The following is a 21,253-nucleotide window of genomic DNA, read 5'->3' as shown; positions in this document are numbered from 1 at the left end:
TATCGAAGTTATGGTAAAGTTTTCAAAAAATAATACATTTCTTATTTTTATGCATAATTCTAAAAGAGGACTTCCTACCATATTCTAGGATTGGACATTCTATGCAAAAAGAATGATTTTCATCATATTCATGAGAAATATTTTTTTGTAATTATGCATAATTAATTGATTATGAGAAAAGAGTAAATTTTAGTAAATTTATTTTATGCAAAAAGAGGAATTCCCATGATAATTGAGATCCAAGTAATTAAATGGTAAAAGAGGAATTTTTGGTAAATTTCTTTTTATGCAAAAAGAGGAATTCCCATGATAATTAAGATCCAAGTAATTAAATGGTAAAAGAGGAATTTTTGGTAAATTTATTTTTATGCAAAAAGAGAAATTTCCATGATATTTGATATCCAAGTAATTAAATGGTAAAAGAGTAATTTTTGGCATAATTCAAATTATGAGTATTTATAAAAAGTGGTATTTTGAGCATTATTAATTTTATTGGAAAATATGGGTAGAATTGATTTTTGTAAATCTCCTGAATCTTTTACTCAAAAGAGGAATATTGAATATATTTCACTTAAGAAATTGGAGAAAGAATATGAAAATATCCATCGAGGAAAAGTACCTTTAACTAGGCCATTGGCAGAAACTTAGAAAAGTCCTATCGGTATCGAAAGTAGAAAACAGTACTAAAAGTGGATGTGGTAAGATGTGATGTAGAGCCGAATGAATGTAAATAAATGTGATGGGATGTAAATAAATGTGATGGGATGTAAATGGATGCGATGTGAATGCGATATGATGAGATGTAAATGGATGTGGATGTGAATGTGATAAGATGTAAATGGATGTGAGGAGATGTGAGTGGATGTGATGAGATGTGGATAAGATGTGATGTGATGTAAATGGATGTGGATGTGAATGTGATAAGATGTGAATGTGATGTGAGAAGATGTGAGTGGATGTGGTGAGATGTGGATGAGATGTGATGTGATGTAAATGGATGTGGATGTGAATGTGATGAGATGTGATGATATGTGAATGGGGGTGATGTGATGTAAATGGATGAGAATGTGATGTAAATGGATGTGAATGTGATGAGATGTGATGATATGTAAATGGGGGTGATGTGATGTGATGTAAATGGATGAGAATGAGATGTGAAGTGATCATGTGAATAAATGGATGGATGTGGATAGATGTGAATGTGAATGAATGGATGGATATGGATAGATGTGAATGAATGGATGGATGTGGGTAGATGTGAATGTGAATTAATGGATGGATGTGGATGAATGTGATGAGATGTGAATGGATGTGATGAGATATGAATGGATGTGATGAGATATAGATGGATGTGGATGTGATGTAATGTAGACGGAATGAATGAGATGTGATGTGAATAAATGTGGACGTGATGTAATGTGGATGGAATGAATGTGATGTGATATGGATAGAATGAATGTGATGTGATAAGGATAGATGTGGATGGAATGTATGTGATGTGATGAGGATGCAATGAATGTGATGGATGTGAATGGGTGTGATGGATGTGAATGGGTGTGATGGGTGTAATGGATGTGAATGGGTGTGATGGATGTGAATGGGTGTGATGAGATGTCAATGGATGCGATGAGATGTGAATGGATGTGAATGTGATGAGATGTCAATGGGTGTGATGAGATGTCAATGGATGTGAATGTGATATGATGATATCTGAATGGATGCGATGAGATGTGAATGGATGTGATGAGATGTCAATGGATGCGATGAGATGTGAATGGATGTGAATGTGATATGATGATATCTGAATGGATGGGATGTAATGTGAATGGATGGATGAGATGTAAGGTGGATGAATGTGGATCTAGGTAGATGTGAATGGATGAGATGTGATGTTGATAGATGTGATGTGATGTGATGTGGATCTAGGTAGATGTGAATGGATGAGATGTGATGTTGATAGATGTGATGTGATGTGATGTGGATCTAGATAGATGTGAATGGATGAGATGTGAGGTGAATGGATGTGATGTGGATCGGGGTAGATGTGAATGGATGAGATGTGATGTGAATGGATGTGATGTGATGTGATGTGGATATGGGTAGATGTGAATGGATGAGATGTGATGAGGATGGATGTGACGTGATGTGATGAGGATCTGAATAGATGTAATTGGATGTGATGAGGATCTGAATAGATGTAATTGGATGTGATGAGATGTGATGTGATGAGATGTAATATGATATGATTGGATGAGAATGGATGAAGACAATGGGAATACATATGACTGGATGTGGAATAAGTAATGTGAATTGATATAGAAGAATGTGGAATAACGAGAAATGATGTGAAACAATGTGGAAAGATGAGAGTTTGTTAGAAACTCTATTTTATGACCTGTTTTTAAATCACAAGAATGCTGGGGAAACATTTTGACCATCTTGTGAATGAGGTCGTGGAGACCTAAGTGATAAAGTTGCCAACAGCAGAGCTGATGGAGAGTCAACGGAGGACGTCTCGCATAGCAAGGTCTCGGGGAAGGCCTTGACCAGCCTCGGTTTGATTTAAATGGTGAGCTTTTGGTACTGTGGATGAGGGACCAAGGAAGCGGCCTATGAGTGAAGCGCTAGGTGACCTGCAAAAGGAACCTAGAGGGTGGTGACCATACGGTGCTCCCTGGGTCACCCAAAGATACCCACGTGTGCGTCAAGGAAGAAAATGGAACAAGGAGTTAGAGTTGTTTTCTGAAATCGGGCATGGATCTGGTTGATTGTGCTGGTCCTCAACGGATGAGTCCATGGCTCTTTTATATGGATCTGTTGGTTGATCTTGCTGATCTTCAATAGAGAGTCCATCTGGATTTTCTTATGTAATTATATTTCCGGGTACTATGAGCTAGGAACTATTGAAAAGGCCCCTGAATGAACAGTTGGTGAGCATTCTGGTTGCCAATGCTGCCATAGGTACACCGATGAAGGAATGATTGGAAATTTGAATTCAAGCTAGAGATTTTGGAGGATCATGATCAGTGGTACTATGGTTTTATTAAAAGATTTTTTTAAAGACAGCTCAATCTGTGAAACAGGCAATTTCATATTAGGTGTGTAAGTGGTGTGACTATCTTGAAGTTTTCTTGAAGTGCCCGCTAGGGGACCTGGGAACTCTTTTCCTTGTTGGTACTCGGGGCAAAACATTACCAAATTTCTAAATGAATCCTATCACTACACTGATTTGGCTAACCCATGGGATTTAGGCTGGACTGATGGATCCCTAAAATGAGACTCAATTCTGTTAAGTTACGATAGTTGAAGTAAATCCCGGATAACCCTTGTTCTATGGAAAAGAATCAACGACTGTGCCTCTTGATGATGAAAAAAGCATTGGACTCTATGATCCAAGTGCAAGTCTTTTCCTTGATCTGACCATGAGACTTATAGGTTCAGTCGGATCAGTTTGGTTAGTGATGACCTTTACTACGTTAGAATAAAATTATCCTGGAGGAATCGCCTATGTCTGCTGGGCGAGAGAAGTTTTTTCGGGTTCGGTTTTGGAAGAACCGAGGGATTAGTCTCTTGTGTCTGGATATCCGTGGGGGCGAGGCCCCGAGTGAGAGGCTCTGCCCTACGCAAGAAGTGCTACTTCTGCTACTAGCACCCTTAAATTCGTTGCCTGGAGGGGGCAGGGATCTTTTAGTGGAGCATAAGCTCTTATATTTTACCGGGCCATGCTGCAAGGCAGTAGTAGCGGGCCTTGCAGTTGTACAAAAGCTGGAGTAGCTAGGCCTGGGTAGATTGCCTACTTTGGAGCCATGGGGGCCCGACCTTTACAACAACTTATATTTTATAGAGACCTTTGATGCTAATCTTTATATAGGTGAAGTTTTGGACAATGACGACCAACAACACAGGGTCCAGCTCAGTGTGTGGAACTTATCAAAGATGTCCTGCAACTCCTAATCTGGATAGGGGAGTATACACAAGTAGCCCAAACAAAGATGGGGTGGAGTGGGCCAACATCACACAACAGGACCTGATCATGCTAGCCTGGGCTTTGTAGTTTTTACTGACTCGTTGGACGAACAGGTTGTTCAGCAAGTGCAGCATGACCAGTTTAGCCCATGTGCACCAAGGCCAAATGGTATATTGGGCCGAGTACCTTTTCAAGGAATTGCATGGAGTCTGTTCGAACCCACAGGGGAAGCTGGTAGTGGCCACCCTATTGACACGAGTGCTCTATTATGTGACCAGGTGGGAGGAGTTGCCCTACACCATTTAGCTCAGCGGACCTGATGCTATCATCACATCTCTGCCCCCACCACAGACTTCTCCCCACTCCCCACCAGCAAAGAGGCAACACCAAGAGCCAGCAAACATAGAACACATACCTCCGCCACCCAGTCCAGCCTACCCTACACAAAAGGAGATGGTAGCTGCTATAGAGGCAAGCACAAAGGAGATGGCAGCTGCTATAGAGGCAAGCACAAAGGTCGCCGGCAAAGGAGGAAAAACAGACACAAAACATTTTCTAGCAAAACTTATATGAGACACCACAACCGGACCATTTTGCAGATATTCCCTCTTTCACAGCAATTGGACCCTCCTCCCCCAATGTTCAAGAAGTTTTCGCTCTCTAGCCAGGCTTGTGCAAAAAGTGTTCATGTAGCCCATGGTGACGTGCCTAGTTTCACCTTGGGATTTTCACACATGGTGAGAGAGCTGATCACGCAGATGACAGATTGCATCTACCGTCAATAGGAGGTGGCTGTTGTTTCTCTAAGAGAGATGCTGCTCGCCAAGGCCCAAGAAAGACAGTTCATGTAGCCCATGGTGACGTGCCTAGTTTCACCTTGGGATTTTTACACATGGCGAGAGAGCTGATCACGCAGATGACAGATTGCATCTACCGTCAATAGGAGGTGGCTGTTGTTTCTCTAAGAGAGATGCTGCTCGCCAAGGCCCAAGAAAGACAGGTCTCTAAAGACCTTTACCAAGTCAACCTTCGCTGCTTCTAGCTATACAGAGCAAATTTGATGAGCAAACTCAGCAACTCGGGCATGCCCTCACTTGCATTACAGACCTCCAGCAGGAACTTCAATAGGCACATGATGACGTTGCTCAACAGGCACACCACGGCCGTGGAGAACCTTGCACATGATGCCCAAGATTGAGCCTAGACTACGGAGGAGGCACATGAGCAAACTAAGCTGGACTTTCAGCGTTTCCATGAAGTCTCAGTCAGCACCATCCACCAGCTGGAGGAGCAACTTGGCAACATTGAAGCTCGGGCGGCACAACCACTTTCCACCCCCTCCTCTCCTTCCTCCAACACCCTGGATCACAAGGTGGATGCCTTGATGGACACAAACACTGAGCTTCCTATCCTAGCACTCCCCCGATATAAAGCCCCTATACAGGCTCATTGACCTCCACTTCCAGAGCGTCCGGTTGAACCTCCTCCAGCACAACCTCTACTTGGCCAAGCCCCTCTCCCGACACAATTACATGTACCTCCTCACCATCTCTAGTATCACCCTCATCCCCCCACTTCTTTTTTCAAGGCATTCTCTCTTTCCAACACACCCATGACTTCTACGAACTCCCTCAACATCCTCTCCAAGCCATTTTGACCAGTTGGTGCCAACTACTCCATTTTGGCTTTCCCTCCGACCCCACAAAGCTCATTAACCTATCCGTTTTAGATGGTCTCTACCCATATCCTTACCTCTCCTAGATTTCTACCAAGGCTCTACATTATCTACAAGATATCGGCTGGCACGTGGTAAATAGCGCCATCTCTCCCTCTGCGTTGATGCTCTTCCCCCATATTCTGTCAAAGGCCTCCTCATCCTTTACCACCATAGGTGCCACGAGCAGCTACAAGTGATGGTGGCCACTGGCATCTGCCAGTTCGATGACTCTCACGTCACCTTCCTTCTTGATTTATCCTCCAAAGAAGTTGCAAAGCTGCCAAAGCATTCTTCCATGCACACGGCCCCGCCGTTGTAAGATTCCTCCCTCTAGCTTTTGAGGTGTGCAGGTGTAAGAACCTCCCCTTCTGATCTTGTAATTATTCCCCTCTCTAAAATAAAATAAAGATCCTATTTTACCCTGTTTTGGCCTGGAGAGAGAAAATGTTTAGAGGGAGGTAATTCAAAATTGAGATACTTTTGGATATAAAAATCCTCCTAGTGTCTAAAATGGTTTCCCCTGAAACAGAAATTCAAAAAGAACTTTCTAATGTGTAATTGGAATTAATTAAAAATAGGTATAAAGGACCTTAGCCTAAGGGTCCAAATTTTCAGAAATTTTTGGATTGTGGTCCAATTAAGGTTCCTATGGACCAATAAGATTAATCCAAATGTAGGGAGGAGATAAATTGAAGAATAAAAGAAACCCCCCCTCCCAAAATGAGTAAATGCTCACATAAGATGAAGAGTGGACTAAGGACCAAAGAAAAGAATTAAAAAACTGAATTTTGACACCTCAGTGTGGGGATCTCCCCTCATGAAGTAGGCACCTTTTTCTCATCATTACCCCCAATTTTTAATCAATAAAATGAGATATTTTCATCTCTCCTCTCTCCTATTTCAAAACTAGATCTAAAAAGTAAGCTGAATTGACCCAAAAATGGTCAAAAATTGACCAAACTGATCTGGAAAATTCTAGAATCAGTTTGCTTGGTTAGAGGCTCACTTTTTCCTATAAATAGAAGCCTCCCCCTTTGTAAAAGCTTAGTGGTGTTTATGCACTATTACTCTGCTCCTATCCTGAGCCATCTACAACTTGTACCTGGGACAAAACCTAACCAAATTCTTAAAAGGATCCCATCACTACAATGGTTGGTGGGTGGTTGGCTAACCCACGGGACTGGATGGAGTTAGGCTGGACTGATGGATCCCTAAAATGAGACTCAATTCTGTTATGGTACGATAGATGAAGTAAATCCCAGATAAAAATTGTTCTATGGAAAAGAATCAATGGCTGTGCCTCTCAATGAGGAAAAAAGCGTTGGTCTCTATCATCCAAGTGCAAGTCTTTTTTTGATCTGACTATGATACTTACAAGTTCGGTCAGATCAGTTCAGTTAATTAAGGCTCTTGACTACGTTAGAGTAAAAATATCCTGGAGAAATCGCCCGTGCTTTTCGGGCGAGGAAAGTGTTTCTGGGTTCGGTTTTGGAAAAACCAAGGGATTAGTCTCTTGTCCGGATATTCGTGGGCGAGGCCTCGAGTGAAGGACCCTGCCCCGTGTGCAATAAGTGCTACTTCTGCTGCTAGCACCCCAGGATTTGTTGCACGGAGGGGACATGTATCTTTCACTCGTGGATGCCGTCGAAGCAAGTCCTACCCTCGATGACTAGGATGGCGGCAACGATTGCCATGGCAGTCTACCACCCCACCCCTACGCTCTTCTTCTCCCCCCCCACCTCCCCATCCATCGCATGGTCCCTCCCCCCCCTCTCCTAGCACCCAACCCCCACCATCCCCACCCCCAGGAGGAGAAGAAGTAGAACCCGAAGTTTAAGTTTAACTTTCGTTGGTTCACGCCTCCGTTTATGCAGCAGCCATGTACTGAAGAGACGATGATCCGGCGTTTCAAATGACTTCATCCGTCCTTATGACCAAGTCCCAGACCTAGCCATGATTGCAACGATTCGCTTCTTCCATTTGATCATCACGTTGTTGGGTCCTTTCCTGATTGGGACCACTACCATGAAGGCACCCTTGGTTTGGCCTTCAACATTAACAAAGGCCCAACCCTCAAGCAGATTTTTGGCTATGAGCGCATGTGGATGCCCGTCTGGTACTTGCAGACCTTCAAAGACATGATGGAGACCACCTTGTTGACAAGCTACAATGTCTTCTATCCAGCCTCCCCTACTCCAATCTCGCATCGCGACTTCATCCGCACCTATTCGATCTACTACAGATAGATCCGGCCAACTCCAAGGACGAACTTGCATTATGGAGGGGGGTATGTTAACCACTCCGATTAACATTACATTTTACGTGGCTACACTCTTTGTAATCTATCTTTTGTAACTGGATAATGTGCTAAGACATGGGATGACCGAGCATACGACTTGTGTAATGCCAGTCATGTGAGCAATAGTTTCACATAGAGCTAGAGAGACTAGGAAGACTAGTTTTGGGCCCCCAATTGTTAATGGGTGGCCAGCCTTTGTAACTATGAGCTCTTGTATATAAGTCATTTTATGGAATATGAAAAGTGACAATCCCATTTGCCTCATTTGAGCTTGCCTTCTCTCTCTCTCTCTCTCTCTCTCTCTCTCATTTGAGCTTGTGGATGCATGTTAGCTTGTGTTCTTTATTGCTTGCATGTTTGATTGTCGTTGTATGTAAGTAGGATGGTAATACTCTCATTTCTCTTCTTATCTACCCTCTCTTCTTATCTACCCTCTCTTTGCTATCTACCAAGTCCCTTTTGCATGCTAGTTACATGAGGTGAAGGTTGAGCTCTCTATAGCTTCCTTCCTTCTTGCTCTCTATCTTTCTATTGGATCTCTTCTTGGGTGACACAAGAAGAGGTGGAGTGAGCCCCTAGCAGCTTCTCATCAAGGAGTTAACCCTCTTAGGGTTGGCCAAGTGTAACTCTCCGGACTTGACCCTTGCATGTATCTCTCTTCTCTTCTCTTTCCTTCTTGTGTGCAAGGTAGCATGTTATTTGTAACACTAGGTCTCCACTCCCAATTTTTGCACCAATTTGGGATTAATAAAATTGTGAGTGCTACCTAGATCAAATAAGATGTGTACAATTTTCCCCAACAGTGATCTATACGTACGTATAAGACCATTGCTCCTAAAAACTACCATAATAAATTTACAATCCATGCAAGAACTATGATCAAGAATTGTAGTATGAACGGAAGTAATCTAAGGGTTACCTCTAATCTCCATCAAGTGTTATCCCTTAGGAGTCTGCTTTTTCTACACTTGAGGGTAGCTCCCTTTCCAATGGCTTGTGTGGCCACGAGTAAAGTACCGAGGCTCTCGAATGTTCTAGAGGAGGCTATGCTTAATCCTCTGAGTCTTCTTGGGATTAGGTTGACCCAAAGTCTCAATCTAATTATGGGTTATGGAAGCATTTATAAACCTAAAATTACATTTACGTTTAGAATTTGGTTCAAAGTTTCTTGAGTTTTTCTACTTTTATGTGGAACACTTCTTACTCTTATCGCGGGGGGCCGACAACTGTTTCTTCAAATTCTCTCTACAAAATTGATAGAATCCTTAAGTGTTTTACAAAATGGATAGAATTCTTAAGTGTTTTACAAAATTTATAGCATCCTCAAGTGTTTTTCAATTGTTGTTCCTCACCTAAATCTTATGATCTAGGGAAAATCCTGCATAAAAAATCAAGCAAGGTTACCACATACATGTTGCCTTCACTTGTAACTCTTTAAACTTGCACAAATAGGTGTCAAAAGACATGGTCTTAATATTGAGCTCAGTATATCTAGATATACATCATCATAATCATCCTCTGCTCGGAGGAACTCATCCCTGATGAATGTTTCCTCAAAACTAGCCCAAGTAATAGGCTTGTTCCAAAGCTCTCTCCACCTCAACAAGGCTTTCTATTTTAGGAGGCCATGCACCATCTGAATCTTCTAGGTGTCCTAGAGAGGATGGAATTCCAAATGGACATTCCACAATTCAACCATGCATTAAAGGGTTCTATCCTTTCACGCCATTGCAAGCTTAACCTCTGCCTCTCTATTCCCTTCCAAGCCACAAAAATTGGTGGAGGAGGGATGATAGTGGCCCTAGTCTTCTATTATTTATGTACGACCTCATTATCCCTGGCACTACGCATGTGGTATGTAGACGGCTAGGCCATTACCTTCCAACACCCTCCCTCACAATGGCCAAGATGTAGGGTACCCCTAGAGGCTCTGACGCACTTGGCTCTTAGAGGTATGTCTGCTCTCATAGAGATGTCACTCGGCTATTCTAGCATATGACTATTTGTTGGTAATTAGTGCGGGCATACCACCAAGACGTATCCTTCTTAGTCATACATGCATTCGGCCTTCGTTTAGCTCCACCACCAAGAGGAATCAGCAAGTCTACCAGCTCTACTAACAACAGCCCAACATACCCTCCTGGGCTTTGATACCATGTTGGAAATTGGGGGCCACTTCCTAGGAGGTCACCCATCCCAGTAGTGTTCACGCCACTGCATGCTTAACCTCCACCACTCTATTCCCTTCCAAGCCACAAAAATTGGTGGAGGAGGGATGATAATGGCCCTAGTCCCTATTATTTATGTATGACCTCATTATCGCGGCACTATGCATGTAGACGGCCATGCCATGACCTTCCAATAGCCAAGTGTCATATTTAGAAAGTTTTCTTATATGATTTCTGTTGTTTCTCTTTTTAGAAAAACTACCTAAAACAATTGTTGCCGTTTTTAGCTTTCTAGAGGCTTGCTTTTTAGTAGTGCTCTCAGTACTTTTTTGGCACCCTACTTTCTATTGCAACATCAACCTACCTTTGCTTTTGACCTCATCTCTATTGGTGTCTTGGACTGACTCTCCTCCCCTTTTGTGCGCCACCCAACTTCTCCTATTTTGCACCAAATAGTCATGTTGTTATGATGTGTCAACTATTCATGCTCCTCTACAGCAAAACACCAAATAGTTCATGCTCCTCTACTCCAAATAGTCCATGATTTCCTACCTATGCATGGTAATCATCTGTTGTCATGCATGTATTCTGCATACATGTTGTTTATAGCCTTTGGCTATCCAGGCCTCTATGACTCATACCCTTGTCCACATGTTTTCCCAATATATAAATGCATGCATAACAACCATATTACTATGCTACATAGAAGCCATATGGTGTTATGCCCAAGAAATATCTAAGCTCCCCGAGATCCTTCATCTCAAACTTCTGTCTAAGCAAGATCTTTACATCAAAGATCTCTGCATCATGGTCCCCCGTAATGATCAGGTCATCTACATAGATGAGAACAAGCACACCCCTCTATTACTGTGTCTCACATACAGCAAGAAATCTGCATTGGCTACATGAAAGCCAATAGTGACAAGATATTCAAAAATCTTGTCAGACCATGCTCTTGGTGCTTGTTTTAAGCCATACAAGGCTTTCTTCAACCTACAAACATGCTTGGGGTGACTCACATCCTCATAACCAGGTGGCTGCAACATATACACCTTATCCTGCAAACATGCTCGGGTGACCCACATCCTCATAACCAAGTGGCTGCAACATATACACCTCTTCTTGCAAATCCCCATGCAAGAATGCATTCTTTACATCATACATCTGATGTAAAGACCATTGCTTTGACGCAGCCACTGCTATCACAACTCTCACTATTGCCATCTTGGCAACTGGGCTGAAAGTTTCCTTATAATCAATGCTATATGTCTGCACATATCCTTTGGCTACCAATCTAGCCTTATACCTGCTTATGCTTCCATCATTGTTATGTTTTACTTTGTACACCCACTTGCATCCAATGGCTTTCTTGCCTTCAGGCAATTGCACTAAATCCCAAGTCTCATTTCCATATAGTGCATCCATCTCCTCATCCATATCTTTCTCCCAACACACATTTCCAATAGCCTCATCAATGCATGTGGGATCTACAACCTATACAACTTTTGCCATGTATGCATAGTGATGTGCCACATAACCATCATAAGTAAACCTTTGCATAGGATTCTTCACTCTCCTAGATCTTCGTAGCTTTGCATTCATGGCTTCCATAGCCTTCTTTACACCAGGTGTTCTCATAGCTGGTATCCCAAGATTCTCATCAAGACTCATCTTTGAGCCACTAGACTCTCCATCAACATGAGAATGCCCTGCAGAAATGTTAGGCATACTAAGGAGCTCAACCACTTTCTCTTTGCCTTTATGTGATGTACTAATCATATTTGTAGGACTGGTATTATGACACAGCCTGCCACTCCATGGTCTATCAACAACTGGACCACTAGATGAGGACTCTCCTGGTCCACTCATCAAAGACTGTGATTGTTGACTTGCATTCTGTGCAACCACATTTCCACTCACATCAGCCCCAACAACTTCTTTTTTAGCAGCATACCAACTGCTCATCTCATCAAAAACAACATCCCTACTTACCCTCAACTCACGTGTAGCAGGGTTATAACACCTATATCCCTTTTGCTCAAGGGAATACCCAATAAACACACATTTTTTTGCTTTTGGATCTAGCTTAGTTCTCAGCTCATCTGGCACATGCACATATGCAATGCATCCAAAGACTTTCAGAGATGAGACAAATCAGGTTTTCTGCCGGTAAGCCTCTCCTCTCGAGTTACATCATGTATGGCTGCAGTTGGAGTCCTGTTCATGATGTAAACTGCTGTAGAAACAGCCTCAGCCCAATAGCTATGCGGCATATTCTTCTCTCCCATCAATTCTCGCGCAATCTTAGCAATGTTTATGTTTTTCCGCTCAGCAACTCCATTTTCCCGCGGAGTGTATCTACATGTCTGCATGGAAACTGTCTCCGAATACCATTCTTCTTCAAAAATTTAGAGAACTCATTGGAGAAGTACTCTCCCCCTCCATTCTTCTTCAAAAATTTAGAGAACTCATTGGAGAAGTACTCTTCCATCTGACCTTAGGCACTCTACATATTTTCATGTTTGCTTTTCAACCATAACTCTGAAATTCTGAAAATGAGTGAACACCTCACCCTTCTCCTTCATGAAGTATACCCAGACTTTCCTTGTGTGGTCATCAATAAATGTCACATAATACCTGCAGCCTCCCATAGACATGGTCTTCGTAGGATCCCATACATCTGAATGCACAACATCTAGTGCATTTCTGCTCACATTTCTGTTACGTGGAAATACATGCTTTGTTTGCTTTCCAAATTGGCATGCTTCATATATTTTCTGCAAACCTTCAACTTTAAACTTTGGCAGTCCTGTCACGAATTCTTTAGTCCGCATAGACTTCATTCTCTACACATTCACATGTCCAATTCTTTTATGCCAAATGTCGATATCTGCAACAATTCCTGAACCATTTGCAAACATCGCAGCACTCACTTCAGGTATGTTTACATTCAATGTAAACATTCTGCACACTCTGTTGCCTTTTGCAACCAACCTAGAGTTGTCTTTAAAGTCTTCAACATAACAACCGTCAGGGTTAAACCAAACCTGCAAACCCTGCTTAACATCTGGCCAACTGAAACCAGATTCTTTGTTATGTTCGGAATATGAAGTACATCTGCAAGGTGCTTCACTTTGCCATCCTGCATAGACAATGGCATACTCCAACATGGGCAATTGGATGAGCAGTGTCATCCCCTGTTTCCACAAAACCTGGTCTTTCAAGGTTTTTCATCTCCTTGAACCACTCCCCATGACTTGTCCTATGGTTTGAAGCACCTGAATCAACGTACCATACATCATCTTTATATGCTGCTTCAACATTTTCAGACATGGCATTAACAACATGCTGCATTAACAACATGCTGCATAACAAACAACCTTTAATTATCCTCATTGTTTTTGCTCAAGGATGCATAGTTGTTTTGCTGCAATTTCCCATTTTGCATGTCAGCTTCCTGCTTCTTATAACAATCTGCCCTCCCTGCACATGTCCAGGCTTACCACAATAAAAGCATCCATGTGTATCATTATACTGTCTTTGCCAATTTCCACGACCTCTTTGACTCCCCTTGCCTCTGAATTGGCCTCTTCCACCTACGTGTTGTTGTTGTTGTTGTGAATTCTGGGACTGTTGTTGTTGCTGCTGGTGCTGGCCATAATTCTGATTACCTGTTCGCGGCCACGTCCTTGGCTGCATCGGGATGTCTAATAGTGTTCGGGCAGCTTATTTGTGTGTATTGTCTTGGTCTAAGAATCATGCTCATAGTGCATATTTGTTATAAGGAGTTAATTCATGGAATGTTATATTCCCCCGTTTCCCATTATTTATGAATTCTCCTAGACGAATTTAGATTGGGACACCTTTCTAAATTTGGGCATGATCGTAGCTTACTTTATGCATATGCGGGTAATTTTGTAAATACGTGAGAGTATGGGTTACATCGTCTTGATGTTATGAGTTTCACATAGTTATTTTTATTTTTAATCAATTAGTCTATTAATTGATCGGCATAGTTGATGTAAGTGTGTAGATCCTTAGGTTCGATAATGGAGGTAAGCTGGTTGTGTCAGGAAGATTTTGAGAGACTTCATTTTGGGTGTCGGTAGAATACTATTTGATTTTATGATAACACATAGCATTATTCCATTTTGGATAGCGTCTATATTTATTATTGATGTATATATTTATTTGGACATGTGAAAGCTCCCTTGTGTATATTTGATTTTTTAATAGATGTACATATTTATAAGATTCAAGGTTTACACCTATTTTTAAGTAGTTTGGCTTGCACATCTAATAAAGCAAGCTACTTTTAAATACATATTTGTAAAATTGGACACTATTTTGTGTCCCACCAGTTATTTTAAGTAATATGATTTAAATACACTAAGAGGAAGCATGGGCTCACACTTGTGTAGGGATAAATTTGCCCCAATCTTATGTTATGTGCAATTTTTTATTCTATGTTTTGTGATTATTACTTTGCAATTATTTTCTTAGGTTGTTTTCCTCTAAACAATGGTATAAAAGCCAAGATTAATTGCAAAATTTGAATTCGGTGAAGAACCAAAAGAAGACAAAGAAGCTTTGAAATTCAAGAGAAGGTTATAAATTGCAAGGGAAGGCTAAGGTTCAAAGAAAGCTTGTTTTTACCCACTAGGATAACGAAAACCTATAATTCTTTTACTCACTGGATAACTAAAACCCATAATGGTTTTACCCACTAGGATAACTAAAACCCATAATGGTTTTACCCACAATGTAACCAAAGGTGGAAAACCATTTTTCAAAACCACCCAAAACCCAAAAATAGTTTTCTTAAGTTCTTTCCCTCTTGCAAATCGGCCACCACAAATGTTTTTATCATACCCTGGAGGCTTCAATTCCACTCTTATCAAGATTTTTTGGTTGAACTTCTTCTCCCTATATCATTCACAATGGCACACGATGCATTTTTCTTCCTAAATTACTTCGCTATTTCTCTTATGCACATGCGACCAGCCAGTTTACTTCTTTATATTGTACATAAGCTTTAAGCTTTATAAAGCTTAACTAGTAATAAGCTTTATTTGTCCTACCAAGCCTCATATTTTTAAAAATTTCCATCCCACAACTCACTATAGATTTGAAAATTATTTTCTTCCTCACCAGCAATTTCCAAAAAATTAGAGTGCGTTTAGGGCTCCAAAATCATTATTTTCATGCAAAATAGATATTTTAAGCCCAAAAGTGCCCTACAAATTACCAAAAAAGTATATAAAATTCCTTGAAAATTGCTAAAACTTTTCTTGACATTTTGTAAGAAATCGGATAGGTTTTAGCCACTTCAAGCCACCAACATAAAAATTATTTATTGTTTCTTTTTTGAAAAACCTAACACACTTGAAAGTTTCTTTTGTCAATTTTTCTTTCTCCTCAAAATGACGTGGACATCTCCACATAAAAGTGGACACTATTTGAGCCCCACAAGTTATTTCAAGCAATATGATTTAAATACACTAAAAGAAAGCATGGGCTCACTCTTGTGTGGGGAAAAATTGGACCCAATCTTGTGTTATGTGCAATTTTTATTCTATGTTTTGTGGTTATTACTTTGTAATTATTTTATTGGGTTGTTTTTCTCCAACAATATTATCATCATGGTCTACGGATCATGCTCGTGGTTCGAGGAGATTTATAATGATGATGTGACACTGACGTGTTATTTGTGATATGGATATATGATATATGTATATATGAAAAGATTGTATGGCTTTCTTTTATGAAAGGACTGATTTTCAAATTTGTGTGTGTGTGTGTGTGTGTGAACTTATCTTAAGTGTGTTTGTGAGAGTAAAATTAGTAAAATGGCATTATGGGTGTTAGAGTTCACACTGGCTCCATAGGTCTAGTGATGGGTGTAAGGCTAGACTCATAAGATTGGGGGCAGGGCTACACTGAGAGAGCCTACAGATCTCGTAGAAGTAGAAAAAAGACTAAACACTGATATGGGTAGTCGGTTAGTCGACCCGAGTTGCCCCGACCCGAGTTGCAGGAATTTTCAAACAAAATAAACTTATGTAGGATGTAAAATCATAAATAAGGATAGAGTTGCCTTCATAATTGAGGAGTCACAACTTCTTATTGAGCATGGAGGAGCTACTTGATGTGACCTGTTTGGGAGAACTATTGAGGGAGGAATCATCCACCTTTCCTGTGTAAGGATTATTCTAGTTAGACTGAGAGGAGCTCATGGAATAACTAAGAATTAGGATATTATGATATGAGGCCTCGAGTGAGTCACTCTACCCCCCTTAGTGTGATTCTGCTGTAGATATAGAGGGGTATGGGTCTCACAAGACAACTTGCATACAATGGTTTCTTGGCATCTTCTATTAAAGTGAAAAATGTACTAGCATTATCATTTTTTAATCTCCTTTTTCATTCTTCCAAGCTTGTGATCATCAAATCATCATCAATATTACCATAATTTCTATCATTAACACTAGTTCTGTAATTGGACACTAAAGTGCCCTGAGGACACTTTAGTGTCCTGTTTCTCACCAAAACTTTGGAATTTTTTGGGGAACCTAGAAACAACATTTCTACACCTTGTTCCAACCATAGGTCGGCTAAAAGTCAAAAAATAAAGGAGATTTTTCATGATGTCAAAACACAAGCTATATTAGAAATTTGACAAAAAACTCTAACTTGAAATTTTCATTGAAATTTGAAGCTGTTTTGTCAAAAATCCCATAAAATGCCTATAACTTCTTGAATAAATCATGTTTTTCATGTTTGTAAAAGTCAATTAGTAGAACTTTGGGTTTCAAAACAACACAATCTCCTTTAGGTCCTAGTTCCTAAGCTACTTGTGAACTATAACAAAAATCTCATAATTACCAAGATGCTGAAAAAGAGGAAAATTTTGGCCTTCCAAAGGTACTTCCATAAAACTAGGGTTATGTTAGTGCAAATTGGCAATCGAAAATGATTATATAGTTCAAAACCAAGTTAATACATATTTTTTGGGGTCCCAAGCTCAAGTAAATCTTGCTACTTGAGCACTATCTTAGATTTTCAATCATGCTACATTTTTTAAAATTTCTAAATTCTCTCTCAACAACCATGAAACAAAGGTTTTAGGTGCCCAAATTATGTTTGTACAATGTACCTTAGCGAAATTATTCTGTACAGACAAAATGTTGCAAGTTTACTAAGGAATGTAAATTTGCATATGACTCAAGAATCTAAATCCAGAATTTTTGTTGTATGCAGCTTTGACATTTTGAAACAATTAATATTTGTAGCTTACTAAGGGGCTTTTACATATAACTTTAAGATCTCAATGGATAGAGTAAGCATTGTATCACCTTAAAAAACTTGCAAACACATTAAAACCATGTATTGGTTTGGATATAAATGGATGCTAAAAAGTGGTGTATCAAACACACACAACTTCCTACTATTTTAGACACTCTCAATTGAATTTTATTTCATGTGAAACTTGGCAAAATCTTTGACACAAATATGAAATAATTACTTGGAATTTTTCATGGGGCTTAGTGATTTTTTTCTCTAAGCTTATAAGGCGGTTTTCTCAAACCTGAGTTGCAATCTCATGCAAGTTCTATTTATGGGTGTAATTCCTTATCGTGCCAGCATCCAAATTGCAAGGTTACATTTTTTAAAGACACACTAGGTCACATATTCAAACTCCTCAAGAGGGATTTTGAATATGTCTTTCCTAGCGCAAGTAGCATTTTATTTGCATCGTCCGAAAAAGGACACGTAAGTGTCCTTTTTTGGTACCAAACTAGTGTTAAGATTATACTCAACAACATCCTTAGCTTGCCTTATGTATACTGATATCTGCAATATGAAATGTGCCATGAATCATGTCTAAAACATCCATATGGCCCCATCAAATTTGTAACATTCTCATTTCTTTTCTACTAGAGACAAGTTTCTCAATGAAAGTTAACAATCATGTAGCCTTTAGAGGTAGATATTATTAACTATGTGAGAAAATAGCTCCATAATAACAAGATGCATGATTGCAGTTGGCCTTGAGAATGTTAGGAATAATAGTTATTCCAAATAATCTATAGCACATGTATACTTAAATGAAAATTCAGTAAATAGCTAGAGAGAGTTCATTAAGAAATCTTACGTACCCAATCTTCATAAATCTTAAGTTTTTGAAATGTCGTTCTCTCTCTCTCTCTCTCTCTCTCTCTCTCTCTCTCTCTCTCTCTCTCTCTCTCTCTCTCTCAAATCTTGATTTCTTTATTTGGGACTTGTTTTGTGGTAGATTTGATAATCGAGAGAGAGAGAGAGGGGGGGGGGGGGGGGAATTCTCGCCTTAAAGAAGCAGAGGCCACCATATATTTTTTTTCAAATGTGTGGAGGTCACCGTATCTTTTTTCAAATGTGCGCAGGAGTGTCCTAGAACAACATGCCATCATTTTTCACCATAGGAGTGGGTAGATTCAAACCATAAACCTTCCTTTCAAGATGCTACCAAGAGGAGGATGGTCGTCGTAGTTTTGCAAGTCTTTAGAGAGGAGAAAGTGGAGGCAATTCAAAACTTTAGTAGAGAGTCTTGATAAGTTTGTTTGGTGAAGGCCTCTCAAGGTACACTTGTTACCAATGTTGTGACATGGAGAGCATAGGTTAATAAAAAAATCATGCTCTTAATTTTTATTAGTTTGAATTTTTTTCTAATTAAAAAAACATATTTTTTTGGGAACTTGGTGGAAATTTGAAAATACCCTATTCACACACACTAGATGCCATCGGTTGGAGAGGGCACGGCTTTTCATGGGGTGGTTTTATTTTTGGCAGCCGTTAGCGCCAATATAATATACTTTTGATTATATGATTATTGGTAGCCTTTAGAGCAAAATAGAATAATAAAAAATACATCAGTGTAAAGCATCTAAAACTTTCGTTACAATAATTGTTGGCTGGTCAAAAATTTCTGGAGACGCTACATCATCGCCATCATCAGCACCGACTCGCGTCGTGTCTGATCAGAGAGACTGTACGTAATAGTAATGAGGCCAGAGCGTTGATCACTCATGGCCAGGCGATTTTCAAAGCAATCCGGAACAAGTTTTTGCCTTGGATCCTACGGTTCCTACCTTGATTCTTATAGTAGCGCTGCGCCCAGGGTGACGACAATCACAAGGTAGTGTGTGTGTGTGTGTGTGTGTGAGAGAGAGAGAGAGAGAGAGAGAGAGAGAGATCAGTAAGCAGCGCCCAACAACAAACAACACATGGGTAGTGTGTGTGTGACAGTGAGAGAGAGAGAGAGAGAGAGAGAGATCAGTAGTGAGAGTGAGTGCACGTCCAGCTAAGGCCATTTCAGGCTGTGCAAATTCCAAATATCCCTTCCCTACAACAGATATGGCAGCTGCAGCCGTTACTTGGGTATAATTGCATAACTCTGCGAGGCTCTCTCAGCTTCACACTCGTAGTAGCTCCTCCTGTGCATAACATCAATATGTCAAGGCCGATATATTATGATACAGCCAGCAGTTTTCTTAGACTCTGTACGCTCTTCGAGCACAGAAGATACATGCTTCAATCGACCATGCTTGATTTTCAATATTAATGAGAACGAGGGTCGGGATTTAGTCCAATATGGGAGTTGGATGTTCGCAAATTATTGCAGAAGTAGAAGAAGAGCACATACCAGCGTCTTTGGGGGGTGCGGGCGCTGGGGTAGCCGCCGGAGCTGGCGCTGCGTCAGCTGCTGGCGCTGGTGGGGCCGCTGCAGCCGCTGGCGGCGGGGCAGCTTCAGCACGCGGCGCAGTAACTGCTCCCTCAGCTGCAGGAGCGGGAGAAGGCGCAGATCGATCGGGTGCAGCTGTAGTCGCAGGAGTTTCTGGAGCTTTTGCAGGCGGAGCAGGAGCTGGAGGAGGAGGTGGAACTGCAGCACCTTTTTCCGGTGGCTTGTCAACGGGTGGTGGTGGTGGGGGGGCCTCCACGTCGCCGTCAATGCAGCTGGAGCACCGCTTCTCCACCCATCCCTCGAAATCATACTGCGTCTCCCCTCTCCAATGCCGTCCACGACATACACGCCCGATTAAACCCGCTATCACTCCGAACACCGTGACGATCGCCAACACAACGAATATCGGCCCCACTACTCCTCCTCCCCCGCCACCACTGCCGCTGCTCAATTCGGTTACGTGGTAATTGTAGGTCTCTGTATAATTCTCTTGGAATTCCATGTGGCCAATCTCAACTGGTTTGCAGCAGTATTACCAGAAAAGAATTTGGGGATGTGGTGTGTGTGTGAGAGAGCGAGAGACAGAGAGAGAAAGAGAGAGGACCTCATAAATAGCAGGATTGAGCCTACCCTAAGCCGGATTCTCGTGAGAAAGGGTTTCATGGACTACAAGAAAACTCATATGGTCTTGTTCAGCTATGGAAGAAAATTCATATGGTCTTGTGTGTGGCTGTGAGTGGGAGAAGGGAGAGGGAGAGAAAGAGAAGAGAGATGAGCAAGAGAGGGATCTTGTGGATTGGGAAAGAGAAGAAACGTGATGAACCCCACTTATAAGAAAGTAAAGTCTTACCCATAGAGATTTTCTTAAGCTAGCTGTAATACAAGAGAATTTTCTCTTGTATTCCTTTTGATGAGACATTATTGAGACCAAATGGTGCCACCCAATGTATGATATGTCCGGTGGGCCTCCACTTCTTTGAGTTGAACTTTTGCCCCAAACTTCATGGATTTTCTTCTTGCCGTAGTTTTGATTGATGCATTCTCTACAGTCCGATTGCATTTCCTTTGAAAGGTCACACTAATAACATCTCTTGTTAAACTATTGCATACATGAAACCTTATCAACTACGTTAGCTTAATATCTTTCTAAGTTGGTTATGCATTTGATTATATTTTTTAATTCGTGAAAGAACCCGATAAATGATAATGAACAATTAAGATGCTCACAAAATATGATGCATTTGAATTTATGTTCCGTGTGTGTGTGTGTGTGTGAGAGAGAGAGAGAGAGAGAGAGAGAGAGAGAGAGAGAAGGACAAAGTGATATAGAAACACACACACACACACACATGCATGCACCATTGTGCGCTTTTGCCGCACA

General features: G+C 40.9%; 1 protein-coding gene across 1 annotated transcript; it reads right to left on the bottom strand.

The window, feature by feature from the left end:
* Positions 1 to 19,037: 19,037 nt before the first annotated feature.
* On the bottom strand, positions 19,038 to 20,770 carry LOC147620069 (uncharacterized). Its single transcript, XM_086772227.1, has 2 exons — positions 19,834 to 20,770; positions 19,038 to 19,624 (listed from the first exon to the last, which is right to left on the bottom strand). Exons 1-2 carry the CDS (start codon positions 20,372 to 20,374, stop codon positions 19,503 to 19,505), a joined length of 663 nt encoding a protein of 220 aa, XP_086628353.1. The 5' UTR covers positions 20,375 to 20,770; the 3' UTR covers positions 19,038 to 19,502.
* Positions 20,771 to 21,253: the final 483 nt, after the last annotated feature.

The sequence above is a fragment of the Cibotium barometz genome, chromosome 32 (genome assembly GCF_041138505.1).
Source record: "Cibotium barometz isolate CiBa-2024 chromosome 32, ASM4113850v1, whole genome shotgun sequence".
Lineage (NCBI taxonomy): Eukaryota > Viridiplantae > Streptophyta > Polypodiopsida > Cyatheales > Cibotiaceae > Cibotium > Cibotium barometz.
This window is presented reverse-complemented; position numbering and strand designations above follow the sequence as displayed.